This window comes from Leptodactylus fuscus, chromosome 1 (assembly GCF_031893055.1).
Source record: "Leptodactylus fuscus isolate aLepFus1 chromosome 1, aLepFus1.hap2, whole genome shotgun sequence".
Classification (NCBI taxonomy): Eukaryota; Metazoa; Chordata; class Amphibia; order Anura; family Leptodactylidae; genus Leptodactylus; species Leptodactylus fuscus.
This window is the reverse complement of record NC_134265.1, coordinates 75,817,615-75,838,475: the sequence shown is the minus strand read 5'-3', so window position 1 is coordinate 75,838,475 and position 20,861 is coordinate 75,817,615. Positions and strand designations below refer to the sequence as shown.

Below are 20,861 nucleotides of genomic sequence, written 5' to 3'. Positions count from 1 at the left end.
TTATGGTCTGAATGGTTAGCATAGTTAGAAACAGTCATATTCACCTGGTCATCCATTATCTCTAGGTTCACACCTGTCTTCAGGTTTCCATTTGTGGGGTCCGCTTGGGTCCCCTATGAATGGAAACCTAATCTGCTTAGAAAAGCGGTTAGATTATAATGGTGTCTTTCGGGTTTCTGCCCGTTTTCTTTTTTTCTAATGATGCATTAACATCTGCTATTCTGAGTACTAGGAGAATGGAAAACATGGGAGGGAGTCAGCTCTGAGTGAAGTGCAAGGAATCATGGTGGTTGAAGGAAAACAGACCAGGAACCCAAGTAAGCAAATGCAGAAGATGCCAGGAGCTCCCTGAGAAACCCAGAAATCACTACTAGGGGTATTTGGGTGCACTCATTAACCCATTAATAGCACTAATTGCCCAGAAACCCCCTTTAATCATTTCTCTTACCTCCATTATTTTAGTTGGGGGACTCAGTAACCCCCTGTAATAACCTAGTCCTGCAGTATACATCACTTTTTCTTGCAGCTGTCCATTTTGGAGGAACACGTCTATCTATGATGTAACTCCCTCCTATTATTTATACACTCAGCCTAGTTCTAGTCCGTGGTTTTCCGCCTGCAGCTCGTCTCCAGTATCGAGTCTCACCGGTTACACGAGACGCCTATAGCACTCTACCTAGAAGTTTCTGACATTCCGCGTCCTTACATTCCAGCACTATTGTCTCACTGCCTCTCCGTTACGTCACGCTCATAAACCACGCCTACTCCGCCCCTCCCTTCCCATACCATTGTCCTCTCCCTCCGCCCAGCCGCACGACGCCGTTGCGGGCTCAACCAAACTTAAACGCCGGAACGTCATGATGCAAAGGGGCGAGAACACGTTTGCCATCTTTCTGCTCCGCCCCTTACTTGCGATTGGCTGAGCTTCGTCTTGTTGATGACTAACGGGCTCTAGCAGGTTTGGTGGAGTTCCTATCAGACGGAGGAGAGCCCCGCCTGCCCCGTCACACCGGCAGCTCGGCTGCTGCGGCTTGTTCAGGGCGCATAAGGTCCCGGGAGGAGATCAGGGACAGACAGCCGTAACCATGGCCGTGGTAAAGACTCACTGTCCTCAGTCATTGTGGTGAAGGATATGTATAGGGACGGCTTTACTATTCAGTTCCGTCCGTCTACATAGTGACTATTTACGCGATGTGTGTGTCGCACTGTGTGGTTGTGCAGGTTAACCTAATGCGACGCTTGTGTACGTGACCTTCCATGTTTTGTGCGGCTGGTCTTCCTGTTGTGGGTTCCTCTTCCGTGTGTCCTGTCCTGTAGTCGTGTCTGTTCCTCTGTGGCTTTGTGTGTCAGGTCAATGTCCAGGGCTCTGGTGTCTCACTAGTTACTGGTGAGGGCAGGCGGGGACAGCTTTATGGCTGATTCTGGTGGGCTAGTCCTTGCCATGGCTCAGTAGTATGTGGTGTTTTATAGTCATTTTGAGTGGCTATGTCTTATAGGATCAGGTGTAATAGACATTAAGTATCTGCAGTATCTTTAAGGATTCTTCTATGTTTTATATCGTATTAGACCAGTGTTCCTCAAATTTACTTCTCTGACTGTACTAGGACTGGAGTGGCATGTGCATGGTTAAATCCCTGGACTTTAGTGTTTCCCTATTGAATAGTAATTGGAGGTGGGCGCAGTATTTACCCAAGACCTCCCCCCTTATCCCCTGTGACTAGGAGCCCAACTATTAGGACCCTCACAATCTCCCTGACTAGGATAGTCTGCCTGCCTGGCCACTGCTACTTTGCTGCTGTCAGCTCCCTAGAACTGAATGGATCCATACTGCTTCAGTAATATGGGGGGCCATCCTGATCAGTGGGGGTCCCGGCCTTCAAGTCCCCAGGGAGCAGACACTTAACCCTTTGGTCTGACTTCATACAGGTATTTTTGGTCTTTGTGATGACCACACAGTCTGCACCACTAAATTCATTTCATCATAGTGATGCAGCCATAACATTGACCGTATGACCCAGATCACACCTAGCTGTCTGAGCTCACATAAAGAGGGACTGTCAGTGCTGGGAAATCCACCTAAAAATACTTCTCTTTGTTAAATCTATATGTAGCGCAGCAGAAAGTGCATCTATCTATAGCTGTATATAATAGCTACAGAGGTCAGCCACCTGCCTACCTAGTGACTTTCTGTGCTGCAGATATGATGTTTTGGATGTCTTGTTTTTTTCCCTAAATTTAATGAAGAGATGTTTTAGGAGCTAACTGGTGCCCTGCTTCTTCTGTTGCTGCTACAAGAGACTGAGCTGGTTGACTCCTTTTAGAGGCATTTTCCCCTCTTACGACATGGTGTCATAGGTTATACATTCAATGTCTAATAGATGATGATTGCATCTAACACACAAAGTGAGGTTTATTACCTCCTGTGAATGAAGAGGTGACTTCTCATGCATGACCCTTTCATTTCTTGGAAGTCTGATAACAAGGAGTCCTTACGCCGCTGTTTGTGGAGCTCCCATAAGCTGCTTTGCTAGAGCCATGCATGCATGGCCCCCCTCGGGATGAATTCATTTCCTCCAGTTATGCGCAGGTCCCATTGGTGGGACAGGCATCAGTAAGACCTATATGGAATAGGTTGTGAATATTTCTTAATGTGTAAGAAGGCAAACTATTTTAAGGAAGGTTAAACAAGAAAGAGGTACTATGCTTCCATTTGTAATTGCCTGCGGTATATTTTCTAAGTTCTCCATCAGCTCTTGTTTCCTTTTATAAAGTGATCTGCTACTTCATCATGTGACCCAGTGGCTGTGATGTCAGTGCCAGAGGTTGGCTGCTTCTGTCTTGTGATCAACAGATGTGATGTCATTGGGGTGGGAGGCCGCTTCATAAATGGGCATTCCAAAAAGTGCATATACAACCTCTTTGTGCTGTAAACTACATTGTTATAGATTATAAATATTAAGCATTAGAGGCCAATCAATATCATCTGAGAAACTGAAATATAGAGTAACTTGCAAAAAACTTAGGAAATGGTTCACACCTTCATGTCAAGTTTAGAAGTATAATGAGCAAAATACAGAATGGAAAAAAAAAATCTAATGTAGAAATCTGATACTCAGAATAGTCATAAGTTTATTTTTTACATGTTTAACCACATGAAAGGCTGAATCTTCTTACCTACAGTATGGCAGGGGTGCACTAAATACAGCAGACACTTTGTTTGTTAGCAATGCAAAAACTTGTTCTGCCAGAGCCAAGCTTGACTATGACTGCGATACACCCAGCATCCATTGGTTGTTCTGATGTAGCGATCACTTTAATTTGGGGGAAAAAAAAAAAAAATATATATATATATATATATAGTGGTACACCTTAGCTACTATCCTCAGAAGCTTCCTTTATAAAGGTGTTTCTCAGAATAAGTCTCCTAAACTGACCTCACTTCTCCTCGGAATGTACTTAACCCTCCCCCTTTCCTTGCGACATGATGCCTTTGGCCAATCGGTGGCCTCACATCTCATTTTGGGTACTGGTGATGTCAGATACTGGGTACTGCTGTCAGAACAGAGGATTGGCGGTGGCTAAGCATCCCTTACATAATGTGCATAAACCTAATTTGGGGATACAAAATTGCTGCTTATTCTCTTATCTTTGGAACATTTCAGTGAATTTATTAAAACATGTATGCCAGTAGCACAAAAAAGAAAAAAAATGCTAATTTTTTTTAACAAGTCTGTCTTTGCACAGACCTTTATGACTATACAAAGGCATCACGGCCAAGCAGATTTACCATAATATACAACAGAAACTGACATTCTTATTTTGATCAAATCTATGCAATCGCCTTCCCGACACAGGTTTTAGTTTTTGTTCCATGTAGGGCCAGCATTGTGCATAATTTATTTTTAAGAAAATGGATTGTAATAAAATAGACATGTCTATAAAGCCTGGGGTATGAAATGTCAGTCTTATTAATTCACCCTCCTGTCCCCTCCCCCATAAATATCTCAAGCTCAAGTGTATTATTTGATGGGTTTCTGAGGTCAGTGCTCCTTCTTTCTTACTGGGCTCACTGTCAATGGTGAGAAAGGAAGATCTTACACTTTGGCCTATGTATATAATATTGGCTTATTGTTGTGGAGGCCAGCCAAAGCACCAGAAGCATATTCCTTCTATTAGTCATGGGGACACATGGAAGTATTTATTAAGCATGGTATTTGTAATGCTTTCATATTAACTATGTGCTTTCCTTACAAGCTACTATGCAATGTTGTAAACTATTTTTGTGTTTAGAGCCTTGAGAACCATGACTGTTGTATTGTTGCTGTTGTGTAACTTTTGATATGGTGGCTGTCCATAATGAATGTTAATAGTATTCTCTGTACTAATAATTTTTTATTTTATTTTTTTCAGCTTTATGCATCTGTGAGCCCTTATTTATGCTTCTCCTGAGACAACGGACAAGATCTTGTTCATCTTTCTTGTGTGCCTTTTTTGGAAAATTCTGGCTGTCATTGAAACAGATTTGGTCTATTTTAAAACAAACAAGTCTTTCACAGTAAAACAACCATGGATCTCAAGACAGCAGTTTTTAATGCTGCTCGTGATGGCAAGCTGCGCCTTCTTTCCAAGTTGTTGGAAAACAAGGCCAAAGATGAAGTCATGATGTTAATGTCTGAGAAGACCAATGGGGCAACACCACTTTTAATGGCAGCTCGATATGGCCACCTGGATATGGTGGATTACCTGCTGGATCAGTGCAGTGCCTCTGTGGAAATTGGGGGATCTGTCAATTTTGATGGTGAGACTATTGAAGGTGCGCCACCTCTCTGGGCGGCATCAGCAGCAGGTCACTTGAAAGTGGTTCAGTCTCTCCTGGATCATGGCGCTTCCGTGAACAACACAACCCTTACTAATTCTACACCTTTAAGAGCAGCCTGTTTCGATGGGCATCTGGAGATTGTGAAGTATTTGGTAGAGCACAAAGCTGACTTGGAAGTAGCCAACCGTCATGGTCACACGTGTCTGATGATCTCCTGCTACAAAGGACATAAAGAGATAGCTCAATTCCTACTTGAAAAAGGAGCAGATGTTAATAGGAAGAGTGTAAAAGGTAAATGTTATGTGGCACTGCTGAGTGTGTCCCCTAAATATGTCACTTGTACAGTGAATTAATGCTCTTTATTTGCTGTTTAGACAAAAGGGCTACCTTTAATTTCTCCCAAACCACCCACAGTTTCTTTGCTCTCTGCTTACTGAAAATCATTCTGCTTTATTATGTACTGCATCTGAGTAAGTCAGTAATTTTGACCCCCCCCCCCAAATTGCTGACAGCATTATATAGTACTGTATAGGGGGACCAAGAAAACTAACCCCCACCCCCCTTCCAATTGTTCTTAAGTACAGTGCCAGGAAAAGTGATGGCTAACCTTTTGAGTTCAGTGTGTCAAAATTTGTTAAAAAGGGAAAAAAAAATGCTAGCTTAACTTAGGTGCCATGCCACATCTATAAATATCTATGATTTTGTGATATTTGTAGCTCGTGTGTATGTATTATGTAATTAATATAGATAGATATTTTTTTTTATTTATTTTTTTTCTGGCTATGATCTCCAGGAAGTGTATACAGGTGAGTAAGAATTATTGGCTACTGCTTATTGCAATAACACAATAAGTAGCTGCCGATGTGCGTCACCCAAAATGTCTTGGTGTGTCACCTTTGGCACATGTCATAGGTTTGCCATCATTGGCTTAGAGCATACTGCACCCTCTCTGTGACCAGAGTTATGGCTCTAGCAGTCTCCTAATTGGATGTTAGAGCCGTCACTCAGACTGACGGGGAGGGCCATGAGAACTCAATGCAGAGGGCTTTGCGTGCTGTATGTGAAGGGGCTTTTTCATGGACCCTTTTGACTCTAGTTTTTAAAATTGTAAAACTTAAGATGCATATTTACTTTCATATTAAGTCAGTTTCTGGCTTTTTTTTTTTTTTTTTAATTGGAGGTTTTCATGGGTTGTGAATGACTTGTCACAAACCATGGTTGTCAGCCGTTTATGAAAGAGTTGGAGTCAAGCTGTGGAAAAATAAGAGTCAGAGATGGTAGTCTGGCCTACTGACTCCAAAACCCTTGTTCTTTCCCTATCCTTTATGTAAAAGCCTGTAAAGGAGAACAAAAGCGTGTCCTTTCATGGCTGCTAACTGGTCAGTTTAGTATTAGGTAGATAAAAAAACTGAAGGGAACAGCGGTACAAGAGAAAATAGAAAAATAGCATTTGACTTGTAGGTATATCTGTGTTTCTGTACTTTACCCTTTTAATTGTACCTTCGTGGTCCTGCCATCCTACACAAGGACACACCATGGTGTATTATGCAGCAGGCACAATCCTCTATTGTTTACTTCCTATAATTACTGGCTTGATGGAAGTGGCACTGTGCTGGGAAAGAGACTGGCATCCTGAGATATAGAAAAAAAGGGCCTAGAACATTACATATTTCCTCTTGACGTTTCAGTTAAATGGAAAAAATCCAATATTGTTAAATCTAACACAAAACGGTAGGATCAGATTTATCATTCTGACTTAAAGCGGAATAATGTGTAGTCATAAGGTTTCATTTCAGATTGCGGATTTGTCATTACTTAGCGCTGCCTCAGAACAAGTGACATAGCTGTGGTGTTATCTATCAGGAGAACTGATACGCACTGAATAGGGATTAAATTGTGTATATGGTAATACTATGGGGGCTGGACATCTCGTAGGAAGCTTCTACCCGTGTTACAGGTATGTTCAAAAAAAAGAATTTTTTTTTTTTTTTCTTATAATTAATATCTTATTAGTCGGTCTCATAGGTACTTGATATCTAAAGCAATTTTGCTATTTTTTCCAGGGACCAAGATTAAGGTACAACTAAACTTATAAAGGGATCCTATCATTCAGACACTTTTTTTTTTTTCCTAGGTGCCACGTCGGAATAGCCTTAAGAAAGGCTATTCGTCTCCTACCTTTCGTTGTCTTCTTCGCGCCACCGTTCGCCTACAATCCCAGTTCTTGTTGGTATGCAAATTAGCTCTCTCGCAGCACTGGGAGCAGGCCCTAGCGCTCAAAGAGCACTGGGGGCATCCCCAGTGCTGCGAGAGAACTCTCTCCAGCGCCGCCTCCATCTTTGTCAAGATTGTCCTCTTCAGTCTCTTCTTCCGGCGGCAGCTTGTAACTTCTAGGTCTCGGGCCTTGGGCAGAGCATACTGTGCATGCCCACAGGCCACGAGAAAATGGCCGTTTACAATACTGTGTAAGTGGCCATTTTCTCGTGGCCTGTGAGCATGCAGTCTGCTCTTCCTGAGGCCTAGAAGTTACAAGCCACCGCCGGAAGAAGAGGCTGAAGATGACGCTGCTGAAGAAGATGGAGGCGGCGCTGGAGCGAGTTCTCTCTCAGCGTTGGGGATAGCCTTTCTTAAGGCTATTCCGACGCGGTACCTAGAAAAAAATAGTGTGTGAATGATAGGATCCCTTAAAAAGACTTTGTCATACATTTTGTAATCTACTTTATCGAAATTTCTTTTTAAAATCCTGCACTTTTTTTTTTTTTCTCCCTATTTCTTGAGACCTGACTTCAGTACAAAACTTCTCACTATAGTATGGGTGTGTGGGCTCCACTTCAGACAATTGTATGTCACATATTATAAAACCTAGACCGGTTTTGGTGTCATATGAAAGATGAGATTCTCAGCTCAGACTTGGGCTAGCTGCATATACATATGCCAGCCCTGACTGTTTACATCTACTGATATTCCTTTGCAAGTGTTACATAACTTTAAAGAATAAATAATTACAGGATTTCACAGGATTTCTTCCCATGGATGGAAATGGCCTGCAATACTAGACACAAACCATGGACAGGCATTCCCTCTGTGGGGGAGGGGGATGTTGATGGAATGAGAAGGCTCCCACTGGATGGTCCTTTTCCCCCTGCTGAATAGTCAGGCTGTATACATGACAGGTGGTGTACAGCACTCCTATTAACTTCATTGAGAATGCCAGAGATAACGGAGTGCTATATTTCAGTTACTATCTCCAGCACTCGCATTGAAGTGATTGGGAGCCATGTCCACTACCGCCACTGCTACATTCAGCCTAGCTTCAGTCAGCATCGGAAAGGACTTCCCAATCTCACCTTTCAGCACAACCCCTTTAAATGCAGTTCCACGTTGTCGTCATTCACTGTTTATTGAAGATTGGCGTTGTTTGAGCTCTCTCTAGAATTCCCCGTGTGTGTGTGTATATTTATAATATATATATATATATATATATACACATTCACACACTATATTATATGGATAGAGCTGGGCGTTTCTCTAAATACGTGGTGCACTAGTGGTCAAATCTGTCTTATGTCTTTCAGGTTATTAGTTTTCTAAGTATTTCACATACTTGTTATAAAGTAACTTTAAATAAAGGCCCATACAGTAGTGCCTAGTAATCCATCCTAAGGGCTCGTTCACATCTGCGCCCGGTATCCGTTCATGCAGGTTTCCGTTTCCTGCACAAAACTGAGCAGGAGACGGAAACCTGCAGGACTCTTTCAAACCCATTCAAATGAAGATGTCTGGCTGTGAGCGTTTTATGCTTTCCGGCACGAAACCGTTTTTTTTTTTTTTTTATATTGGACACAGAGTTGGACATGCAGTACTCTGTGTAAAAAAAACCCAAAAGGACCGCGCTCACAGGTCAATAGATTTATTGGGAAAAAACTGGAGTGCACAACACAGACTCACCGTGTTTCGGGCCTAAATGCCCTTTATCAAGTGCATAAACTGTTTAAAAACACAAGACATGGAAAATATAAAACAGAAATATCACACAAATATATGTGTTTTTAAACAGTTTATGCACTTGATAAAGGGCATTTAGGCCCGAAACACGGTGAGTCTGTGTTGTGCACTCCAGTTTTTTCCCAATAAATCTATTGACCTGTGAGCGCGGTCCTTTTGGTTTTTTACATTTCTTTCACACCTGGTCCTTTCCTATTGGTGTTCCTGTGACGTGCTGCTCCCTCCACCTAGTCATCAATCTTCTAAACGTAACTGTGAACGGGATCACAGTCACATTAGGTGAGAGGCCAATCAGGTCTATTTGTCACTTGTGGGTTTTTCAAATTGCCACAGAATATTTATGATTATCTGCACTATGAGTGTGCTCGGTGTCTACTTTTTGTTCTAGATGCAGTACTCTGTGTCCGGTTTAAAAAAAACAACCAAAAAACAGATTCGCGGCGGAGAGCATAAAACGTTCACCGTCGCACACGGCCGGACCCGGTCTGATAGCCTTCCGTCTTCTGAATGCAGAAGACGGAAAGCTCAGAATGGACTCTGGGCGTTAGTGTGAACCTAGCGTAAGAAAGTCGTAAATTTTTTTTTTTTTTGCTTTATATTTATTCAGACTTCAGGTTTTTTGTTTTAACTCCATACATAACCTGTGCCATACACTTACACTACAGACAGTTTCCGCAGGAACGTTATTCGTCCACATAAAGGGTGGGGCACATGTTATAGTCAATGGGTTGGCAGCTGCGTTTTTGCACAACTCTTTTTAACCTAAAGTAGGAAAAGTATCTGAGGGAAAAGTCACCTATTAAATAATAAAAACAAGTTAATGATTATAAAGTAAGAACATGAAAAGTGGCAATGGATATCTTAAACATTTAGTGTAGCAATCAATGATTACATGTCATTATGTAAATGTGTTAATATTTGGTATCCCTCTAGTTAACGTAATAATTATAGTGAATGGTGGACAACAAGAAAAGAGGTCCATCAAGAATAATGAAAAAAACGAAAACCATACGTTAAACACTTAAGTACATCAAAATGGTGTCACATGGGCTTCAGATTGTGGTTTTTCAAGGGGCCGCAATAAAACTTCAGAATACTAGGAACCTTGAGAAGGATTGCGAGGGGTTAACTGCAATGGGGATCCAGTGAAGTCAGCCTTGTGGATAGGATTTCAACAAATGTCAAAAATCTGTAGGGTGAGGGGCAACACGGTGGCTCAGTGGTTAGCACTGCAGCCTTGCAGCGCTGGAGTCTTGCGTTCGAATCATGCCTGGAACATCATCTGCAAGTAGTTTGTATGTTCTCCCTGTGTTTGCATTGATTTCCTCATTCTTCAGACATACTGATAGAAAAAAAAAAAACTGTAGGGTGGTGTGTGTGTATGCAAAATATATAAGAAAAGCCCCTTTTTTGCTAATTTGCATTAGAATAAAATGCTGATTTTTCACAAAAATGGAGCTGCAGTGCAGTGTAAGACCGACCTCTTTAACAGGTAGTGTCGTTACATTAGTCTGATACTTCTCCTGCTGACAGACTCCCTTTTAATTTGGTTATATAGTTGTTGGAGGAACTCGGGATATTTCTTATCTTTATATAGCGCCAACATATTCCGCAGCACTTCACAAATCAGAGGACACATAAACAGACAGTATGGGACATTACACTGTGACAAAGAAAGAACCGTATCAAACAATAGGATTGTGGGCCCTGTTCACAAGAGCTTACCTTCTATGTGTATGTAGGGGGATATAAGAGGTCAGGGGACTTGTTTGCTACAACGGTCCATGATGGTAGCAGCATACCATAAACCGAAAGCATATTGGGGAATATTGTCATAATCGCTAATATTTTCATATAGCTAATCTCTCCCTCTGTGTTTTGACTGACAGTCTTAGACTCCGTTTTCACTGAGTAAACCGCCGCTCATTTAGACATGTGTCAGAGCGCGGCGCTTCAAAACAGATCCCATTGATTTCAACGGGTGCCTGCCTACGCGCGCTACATATTGAAATCAATGGGAGGCTTTGTAACCCATTGATTTTTGATGTGTAGCGCGCATAAGCCGGCACCCGTTGAAATCAATAGGATCTATTTTTAAGCGCCGCGCTCTGACACGTGTATACGTGTCTAAATGAGCGACGCATTACTCCGTGAGAACAGAGCCTTACTGTTGCAGTTAAAAAAAAAAAAAAAAAAAAAAAAATCCCTTCCCTCAATGTGGTGTGACCATTATAGCTCTTTATAGCAATAGAAGACCTTTCAGAAAGGATAATACAAGCTTTTGCATAGCTCCACAACGTGTCATACTGACAGTATTGAAAAGTATGCCCATAACTTGGGTTAAATGTAACTAAATCTAGTGTAAGATCTGTACACTGCTTCCACTAGTGTGTCTGTGGGGTGGGCTGGTGTATAATACAGGCAAACTGAGGTTGCAGGTGGAAGTCACTTCAGACTGTTATCAGCATTATAAAACCCTAGAGTTTCTGGTGTCATGGCACCAAGATCACAGATCTACCTATATATCACTGATTGGAAGTAGCTGTATATAATATGCCAACCCTGCTGTTTTATATCTGGTACTTCTTCTAGAAAGAATACAGGTACAACTGTGATCCTGGTGTCATATGGCAGCAATAGGCCTATTCTAGGTATCCTGCCTCGAAATCCTTGCAAAAAATGTTCTTAGTGTTCTCGGCCCCATGTTGCAGAATGCAGTGGGAATGCACGCCCCTCCCCCTTTCCTTATTAAATCTATAGGGTTCTATAGTACCTTGTAGAGGAGATTCTACAGTTTCCAAATATGCCTCAGCTTTGTAACCCTCATTTGCATGGAAATGTAAATTGTTTTTCATATGCAAATGAGAGGAAAGTTGCTTTGAGGAGTCTTAGCTTGCCCGGGCTCTAGATTACAGGGCCAAGCACTTTGTCATTTGCATATTAATAAAAATGTTGTTTGTATGTAAATGGGTCGCCAGCGCTCTGCAGCGTCTTACAACACAACTTGTGATCATTGTTGGGCTCTGTTCTCCAGGCAGTGGTCTAAATTTAGCAGGGAATTAACTGTTTATTGGCTGGAGTAGAAGGTCTCCACAGGGAGAAGGCCAGATAACATTTGACTTAGTGGTTTGCTCTGTACATTTGTTCACCTGCTCTCTCTAGTACATGCTTGGATAGTGTAGTGTTTTCTATGGCACAGAGTCAAAGGCTGGGGGACTCTGGAAGTTTGACGGGAATCCAGCAGGGCTCAGCTTTTTCTTTTTTTGAGTTTTGTTACCTGACATGGAGGTCTTCCTTGCATGGTAACAGCCACCTTAAAATAACTCTTGTAAAGGTATCTACTGATCCCACAAGTCATTTATTTCTGTCCAGCTGGAAGATGGCGGGTCCTGTAACGTATATAGCTCTGTCCTCCTGACTGTTCCTAAGCTGTACAGTCATATATGTCTTTACATATTCAAGGCTTAAGGTTTTGCTTCATTTGCCTTACGGATGACATTTACTTTCTGGGGGGGTGGGGGTGGCATTTCATTATTGCTACAAAAGCCAAGTGCAATTGGGCCATTCCATTCCCCTCTCCACATGAAAAATCCAGAGAGAAGTCCTGCAAGCGGCACTCTTATCTCTGCATTTTTTTTTTTTTTTTTTTTTTTGCGGAAATCACATGCACCCCATTACTAGTGTATGGGATCTGCGGGTTTCTTAAGGTATATGCGGATTAGGTTTCTGTTCGGGGGTCCCCAAGTGGACTTCCTGAACAGAAACCCATGCGCAGATGTGAACTTGGGCGTAAAAGGTATGTGGCAATGCCCTTGTTGCTCCAAAGGGCTCGTTTAAATATTGACAGAAAAGGTGGTATATCAGCAATAGACCCCAATTCACAAGAGGTGACCTATGTGCTGGGCAGGGTAGATAAATTATGTGCACAAATTGGTAATATTGAATGATATGCATGAAACCAGTCTTGTATGGAGACTTTAGATTGTGTACAATACACTCCTGGATACCAATGTATTGTGTGTATATACTGAAGAACTATGTGTGTTATGAAGTCTGGGGGGGGGGGGAAGTTCACTAAAGAATTATTGGCCATTAGTAGACAAACATTTTCCTAGACATTCATGTAAGCAGCGGGGGTTATGGGCTATAAAATACTTGGCAAGATTATAATGTGACTAGCCGGGTAGTGTACATTGGGTTCTGGCTTAAGTACAGGCACATTCCTTGTCGGGGCGTGTACAGAGAACACCAGAGATTTGTACTGTAGGTAAGAATGAATGCGCAGCAGCACAGAATGGTCTATGCCTCAGTCTGGGAGGGGCACAGAGACTCAGCCTACTGGCTTGTGGAAATGCTTTTAGTTCACGTCGTGTTCCTGGTTTTTAATTTAGTGCAAAAATAATCACTTGCCTCTTAAGTTTAGAAAAAAAAAATGAAGTGACACACAAGTGTCAAAGTTTTAGATTTGCTTTTGTCTTTTTTTTTTTTTTTTTTTTTTTTTTCCTTTCTTTGGGGAGGGGGTTGGTTCCCCCCCCCCTTCCCCACCCTCCTTCTTCCCCCTTCTCTCACACTTTTAGCTATAGTTATAACTCCTGCTGTTAACCAACCCCTCCCTCTTACCTACACACTTGCAGCAAGGCCAAGCATTAATGTCTGAAGACTCTAAATTTCTCAGAAGGAAGAGAGACGTTGGTGACTGCCTGACATTGGTAGCAGCATATCATCTCCCTTGAAAACACAGGGATTGGGCAAGCTGAAATCCAACATGCCCAACCCTTATTTTCCTAATGTGCAGTTGGGGAAGATTCAGGACATCTCTTACCGATTAGTTCAGCCAACACTCATACAGTCATCTAATGTGTTGTCTTACTCCATGGTAACCACTGCCATAGTGTTTTTACATAGTTGTATGACCTAATACTATAAAAGTTACAATCCTCTGTGCTTAGTATGTAAATTGTTACTAGTCATTGGGTGGTGCTGTTCCAAAGTCATGCAGCCTGAGCTAAAGCCATGTATCATTCCTACATCGCATCTACTTCACTCGGACTTGCGGCACCCGGTGCATGCGTGGTACTCATGAGGTCTAGGGGAGTATTGCACATGCTCACTTGTGGTCTCAGCCCAAACTAGATGACTAAAGGGGTGTAAGCTGCAAGTTCTCTTTACTTGCAGTTGTCTTTCGTCCTCAGTCCTGTCCAAAATGTAATTATGTCGCATACCAGGAACTGGGTGATATAATCCCTATATATGTACTAAGGCGCATTGCACTGAGCTCACAGTTTCTTAAGGAATGCTCGTAAGTTGTCTATAACACATATGGACTTAGGTCGGCGTTGTAAATCTGCAATACTTTTTGCCTATTTTGTACTTGAAGTTTATCTGTGGTACCATGTAAATGCCCATAGAAAAAGTACTTTGGGGAGGGCGGGAGAGAAGGAAAGGTGGGTGGGAAATGGGCACGGTCAACCGGGTGACTTGATGTATACCCACTTGTCAAATGCAAGATTTTAAAACGTTATAAATTAGTTGTGGTCTCACTCAGTAGGGGGTAGCGTAATGTTAGACTTTAAGGTCGGACAAATTTCTGAAATGTTGTGTGACATTTGATAGGTTTGGCGCTGTTTACAGTAAGCCAGACTCCAGTGACACCGACTCTGAAGATTGTCCTCATGATAAATCCACCCCGATATGATCCTTGCTCTGGCTTTGTATGCACTTATGTCTGTCTGGTATTCTAGCAGGGCCTTACTTCATGTTACAAGGGGATCTATAGTGCTTCTGACAGCTTGGTCATGACTTGTGCCGCCTTTGCTTGCATTAAGCTCCTGCTCCGGTGTCGGCGGCATCTTCTTTCTTGTGATCACTTAATTAGGATTCTCCTGCTTAGTTCTTATCTATTTTCAGCATTACAGTGAGAAACACGGGGGCGCAAGGTTAGTGAAGAATCCATGTGGAAATGTTAAAATTAGTACCTGTCTAATTGTATGGTCTTTAGTAGAGCTGGGGTTGAGTTTTTAACCCCTTTGTAGTCCCACTTGCATAACCTAAAGTATTATGGATTAAACGCGTCTTGTCATCTGGACAGTGTTTCATATGGAATAAAATCTTGTGAAGGCTCATGATAAATGTCTTTAGTATGACAAACCTATAAAGCAGGCAGCAGGGTTTGATCTGACCTACTTAAGCTGCATTTCTGTAAGGGCTAGTTCACATGGGGCAAAATGGTCAGGATTTTGACGCGGATCCTGCTCAAAAAACCGTCTCAAGGGTGAGCTTGCCCTTTCTTCAGGCGGATTCTGCGGCTGATTCGGCCACGAACTGTTCACAAGACAACCTGTAACAAACTTTCCTTATGATGTATGTTTTCAATATGGGGGGGGGGGGGGGGGGTGTTCCAGCTTGATAAATGGAGAAGGAGACTTGATATATTAGTTTCTTCTAGTCCTCTGTAATATTCACTTATAAGAAGTTCTGTAAATCGAGGTGCACTCTGTTACACTCACATCTTCCTTTGGAAAGTCTGCAGAGGTCTTGCCTCACTACTGACTCCCCAGAGTACAGACATTTGTCCCTGCATGGACCCATCTCTAAGGTTATTGCATTCATCTTCCTTTTTCCCGTTTTGTGCTGTTCATGTTCCTGGAACTGGGATGAACCATCAGGAAGGTGACGACATTGATGCCATCACTGCTGCAGATAAGGATTGGTCGTTCTTTGGACTATGACCATGTAATAAATCTCACAGATTAGACTTTTTTTTTTTTTTTTTTTTTCTTCCCCTAATATGAAAACCTTTAGGTTCGGTTCACATCTGTGTTTGAGCCTCTGTTCAGGGAGTCCACTTGCACCCCCCCCCTTCCCTGAACAGAAACCTATACGCATTTACCTAGGAAACCCACAGACCCCATAGACTATAATGTGTGGTTACCACTCTGTTTCCATATGAAGGTTCTGCAAGCAGCACTTTTCTCTCCAGATGTTTCGTGTGGAAACCACACAGATGCCGTTATAGTCTATGGGTTCTGTGGGTTTCCCAGGTAACCGCTTTTTAATTCATGTAGGTTTCCATTCAGGGGTCCCCAAGCAGACTGCCCATATGTGAACAGGGCCTTAGATGTGAATGCAGGTTATGGCAAAAGCTAGCATAAGTGACGGTGGCGTTCCTGGGGATATTCTCCTCTCTGCTGGTAGATCTGTCACATCCTCACCAAAGACTTCAGTCCCCCATCATTCATCAGTAGCCGGGAAGTTGTTGCCACCCTACTCTTTGGAAGTTGCATTGAACCGTATTGCATATCTCTTAAATTTAAATGGCAGAGTTGCTTTTCATGTATACATATACGCTGTATCTTAATTGGGTTGTATATTTTAGTTGTGGTTGAGTGTTTTGAAATTTTTTGTTTCTCATATATTCTTGACTTTCGGTCTAACTCGAGTCACTTCTCTATTTTCAGGAAATACTGCCTTGCATGACTGTGCTGAATCAGGAAGCTTAGAAATAATGAAAATGCTTCTGAAATACGGAGCACGAATGGAAAAAGATGGCTATGGAATGACACCATTGCTTTCTGCCAGTGTGACTGGCCACACAAATATTGTCGATTTCCTTACTCAACACCCACAGACCAGTAAAACTGAGCGTATCAATGCACTCGAACTCCTTGGAGCTACATTTGTTGACAAAAAGCGGGACCTTCTTGGTGCCTTAAAGTATTGGAAGAGAGCTATGGATATGAGATACAGCGATAGGACTAACATCATCAGCAAGCCTGTGCCGCAGGCACTAATAATGGCTTATGACTATGCCAAGGAGGTGAATACTGCTGAAGAATTAGACAACCTTATTGCTGACCCCGATGAGATGAGGATGCAGGCGCTTTTGATAAGAGAGCGAATCTTGGGTCCATCCCATCCAGATACATCCTATTATATCCGCTATCGAGGCGCAGTTTATGCAGACTCTGGAAACTTCAAGCGTTGCATTAACTTATGGAAGTATGCCTTGGAAATGCAGCAGAACAACTTGGATCCTTTAAGTCCTATGACGGCAAGCAGTTTGCTTTCTTTTGCGGAGCTTTTTTCTTTCATGCTGCAGGACCGAGCAAAAGGCTTGTTTGACACTACAGTTACTTTTGATGACCTGATGGGTGTACTGTGCAAAAGCGTGCTAGAGATCGACCGGGCCGTCAGACATGCAACAACGCCGCCAGACCAAATCCAGTTGAACAAGGCCCTTTCTATTATTTTGCACTTGATCTGTTTGCTGGAGAAGGTACCCTGCAGCGCAGAGCAAGAGCACTTCAAAAAACAGAACATCTATCGATTCCTTAAGCTGCATCCCAAAGGAAAAAACAACTTTAGCCCTCTGCACCTGGCTGTAGACAAGAACACCACATGTGTCGGCCGCTATCCTGTTTGCAAATTTCCCTCTCTTCAAGTGACCGCCATTTTGTTGGAGTGTGGCGCTGATGTGAACGTCAGGGACTCTGAAGAGAACAGCCCGCTACACATTGCAGCGCTCAACAATCATCCAGACATCATGAATTTGCTTGTAAAATCTGGGGCACACTTTGACTCTACGAACGCGCACAACCAAACTGCCTGTGATTTGCTGGATGAGAAGGAAATGGCCAAGAACTTGATCCAGCCCATCAATCACACCACGCTGCAGTGTCTGGCAGCACGCGTCATTGTCAAACACAACCTACAATACAGAAAACAAATCCCCGAAAAGCTGGAAAGCTTTGTGTTGCTTCATAGATGATGCTTTTATGGGACTTCTAGAAGGGTGTGTGCTTGGACTGTTGGTTTCTTAGAAAAGCACTATTAATGGGGAAACATCGTGCATCGGCTGGTAATGTCTAGATCCGAATGTGTCTAATCTCGCTCCATCAGCATTGAAAGAATTGGTCGCCCATATTTAAATAGGAGAGTTCTAGCTAAAATTTGGGTTTTTTTATGTCATCCTAAATTTGAAACCTCTGCACCTTGACCTGTACGATTGCCAGATTCTGTTACCATTTGGTGTGATGTCTGCCTGTTGGTGCCGGGGTAGGGGAGAGTGGCAAATTTCTCTTTTTTTTTTTTTTTTTTTTTTTTTTTCTCCCCCCTCTCCTCTTCTGACCCTGCTCATGCTGGTTTTGTGGATTATTTTTCCTTCCTAATTTCTATGTCTAAGGTGGTTCTTTTGCTCTCGTTATCTCCAGACCTTTCACTTCCAGTGTGTGGATGGGTTTCTCTTTCTATGGACCATTTGCTAAGTTGTAAAAGCTTTATGAACATGTTAATGTTTGCAATTACCATAAGTGCTTTATCTCCTCTATGCACTGGCTTAGACATGACTGTTGTGTGTTAGCATACTTCTATGCAGCATTTTGCCAGCCCAACTAAAACCCAATTTGTACTTGGTTGAAATTTCCCTTTTGATTCTGCACTAAGCAGCATGGCTATTTTTTATTGGAGTTCTGCCGAGTTTCCGCAGACAAAACGGCTTCTTTCAATCTTGCCTTTCCTTTACCTAATGTTAATGGAGGTCTCTTTATAGGTTGAGAATATTCTGGATTATTAAATCCTTAGAATTAAATTTAACACTTAACATGCTTGTGCAGAATGCCTCTTATTCCTTCATTGCTTTCACCTTGGATTTTGCTTTAAAGGGACACTGTCATACCAAGTTGTTTTTCCAGGCTCTTCGCTCTAGGAATTCCTTTTTAATAGGTTTAAATGACCATTTTCTTATTTTTTGAGGAGCCATACACCATGTATTATAAAAGCTGGTGAGAAAATGGCACAGAGGAAAAAAAAATAAAAAATCTGTGAGACTGCAGGGATTCACCATGTATTAAAAATTACTATTGTATTGTAAAAATACATGACTTTATTTTAAGATTGTGACAAGTAACTTTTTTTTTTTTTTTTTTTTTTTCCCTTTTGGTGGGGTCCCTTTAAATCTTGCAGAGATTGTTGCCTGCGTGGCATGCTGCATCTACAGTGAGTACTAATACATAAGTAGTGTGGTTATAAAAGGGTTTGCCAGGGCTTCTCATATATTTTGCATTCATGTCCTATCTGTTTTCAAGTACTCAGTCCAGGTAACTCGCTCGCCCCAGTTCGGCTTTTTCATTGGCATCGAGCCATTCTGGAAAAGCTGCGACTGTTGTAATTTACATATGCAACCCATAAAGTTATTTTGTTCACCCGTTATTATAGTGTTTTTTTTTTCCTTTGGTAGGAAGGGCTTGATGTGGTCATGAGGAGTGTAGAGCGCACAATAAGATTCAGGTGAATACGTTAACAGCACTTTATTGTTCCAGAATAACATTTATATTGGCCCTGCAAATGTCTTACAATAAAACGATTCAAAGAAACAAACATGTGGATTGCTTGAAGAACCTACTAAACACACTTTGGATCTTTTCTTATATGCTTCATCGTACTCTTGTAAGGTTGGTAACTGATTAAAGGGAAGTTCTTTTTCAAGAAGTGCTATGATAGTTAAGAAAATAAGATATTTCTTAAGTAAGAGCTAGATCTTCTTAAAAATTACTTGATGTTGCAAAAGTTTTTCTTGTAATTTTAGTTACATTTGTCTATCACCAGGAAACTCCATATCAATCCGGCATTATACTGATCACAATCATGCCTTTATATAATCCAGTGATACTCCGTTTCATTGAAATGCTTCCCTTATTATACAGTTGGGTCTGAAGTGTGACTGGGCTGTCCCATTGGCCTGAATCTTTCAAGAAAATGGTGCATCTACTGGACTATCTAAAGTTGAAATGTAAAGATTGAGAGTCCTCAGTAGTTAACTTTTTTAATGGCTAACAAAAAATGACATGTTGCAAGCTTTTGGAACTACTATATTCCTTCATCAGGCTTGTATACCAGCCTGATGAAGGAACCTAGTAGTTCCGAAAGATTGCAATAGGTCATTTTTTGTTAGCCATTAAAAAAAGGTATTAACTACTGAGGACTCTCAGTCTTTACATTTCATATCCACTGGCTAAGACGATATAAAGACTATCTAAAGTTGGTGATGGTGGGCTGCAGTGTTCCCTACAGTGATATCCACAGTCCCCTTCAAGCTTAGTTTGAACTCTATTGTATACATTTCTGTAGTGCCACAAAATGTGCCTTGTGCTCCAGACGTGTGTAGCTGCATTCCTATATAGATGGATTCATCTACTTAAAGAAAACACCTGTATTAAAAGGTATTCACTTTTATTTCTGCCATCTTGTTGCTTTAAGGAAATGGTTCTCGAGCTGAACCTAGTAGTAGTTACATAGGAAAAAGATATAGTAACCTCTCATGTCTCCTTTCATGGCAGAAGCTGACCCTTCACTTGCTGCCTAATATATCCTACCCCTTGTTCGGTGTCACCGTAATGTGGAAAACAAACTATTAATTTCTCCTCAGAACTAATATCACACGTACTTCCACAAAAGACATTTATGGCATATTCACACCTATCTCTAACATCAGCCCCCACTGCTTACCCCTCAGAAGATTTTGAGCCACCTATTGTTGGGCTTCATGGAAATAGTAACTTGAACTATAGAAGTGAAGTATGGAAACAACGTAGGTCACTGTTCCATGCTGTTTCCTTAATGTCCATTCACTTCTATGGGAGTTTTGGAAGCGGCATAGCTTTGAGCTAGTGTTTCTGTAAAGTCCAAACAGCCACATACAGTTAGGGCCAGAAATATTTGGACAGTGACACAATTTTCGCAAGTTGGGCTCTGCATGCCACCACATTGGATTTGAAATGAAACCTCTACAACAGAATTCAAGTGCAGATTGTAACGTTTAATTTGAAGGGTTGAACAAAAATATCTGATAGAAAATGTAGGAATTGTACACATTTCTTTACAAACACTCCACATTTTAGGAGCTCAAAAGTAATTGGACAAATAAACATAACCCAAACAAAATATTTTTATTTTCAATATTTTGTTGCGAATCCTTTGGAGGCAATCACTGCCTTAAGTCTGGAACCCATGGACATCACCAAACGCTGGGTTTCCTCCTTCT

General features: G+C 41.7%; 1 protein-coding gene across 3 annotated transcripts; it reads left to right on the top strand.

Annotated features, from left to right (window-relative positions):
- Positions 1–947: 947 nt before the first annotated feature.
- Positions 948–19,198, top strand: FEM1C (fem-1 homolog C). 3 transcript variants are annotated; one of them, XM_075272252.1, is made up of 3 exons: positions 948–1,221; positions 4,411–5,110; positions 16,282–19,198. In XM_075272252.1, the coding sequence occupies exons 2-3, from the start codon at positions 4,567–4,569 to the stop codon at positions 17,589–17,591; spliced, it is 1,854 nt and encodes a 617-aa protein (XP_075128353.1). In that variant the 5' UTR covers positions 948–1,221; positions 4,411–4,566; the 3' UTR covers positions 17,592–19,198. The 3 variants fall into 3 exon arrangements, with proteins under 3 accessions (XP_075128353.1, XP_075128352.1, XP_075128354.1); XM_075272251.1 differs by having other exon boundaries at positions 951–1,094; XM_075272253.1 differs by lacking the exon at positions 948–1,221 and adding an exon at positions 1,777–1,926.
- Positions 19,199–20,861: the final 1,663 nt, after the last annotated feature.

Bases quoted from the DNA above. Each gene is read 5' to 3' on its own strand.
- FEM1C (XM_075272252.1), top strand. From the start codon at position 4,567: ATGGATCTCAAGACAGCAGTTTTTAATGCTGCTCGTGATGGCAAGCTG. The intron at 5,111-16,281 runs GTAAATGTTATG...CTCTATTTTCAG, and splicing joins TAATAGGAAGAGTGTAAAAG to GAAATACTGCCTTGCATGAC.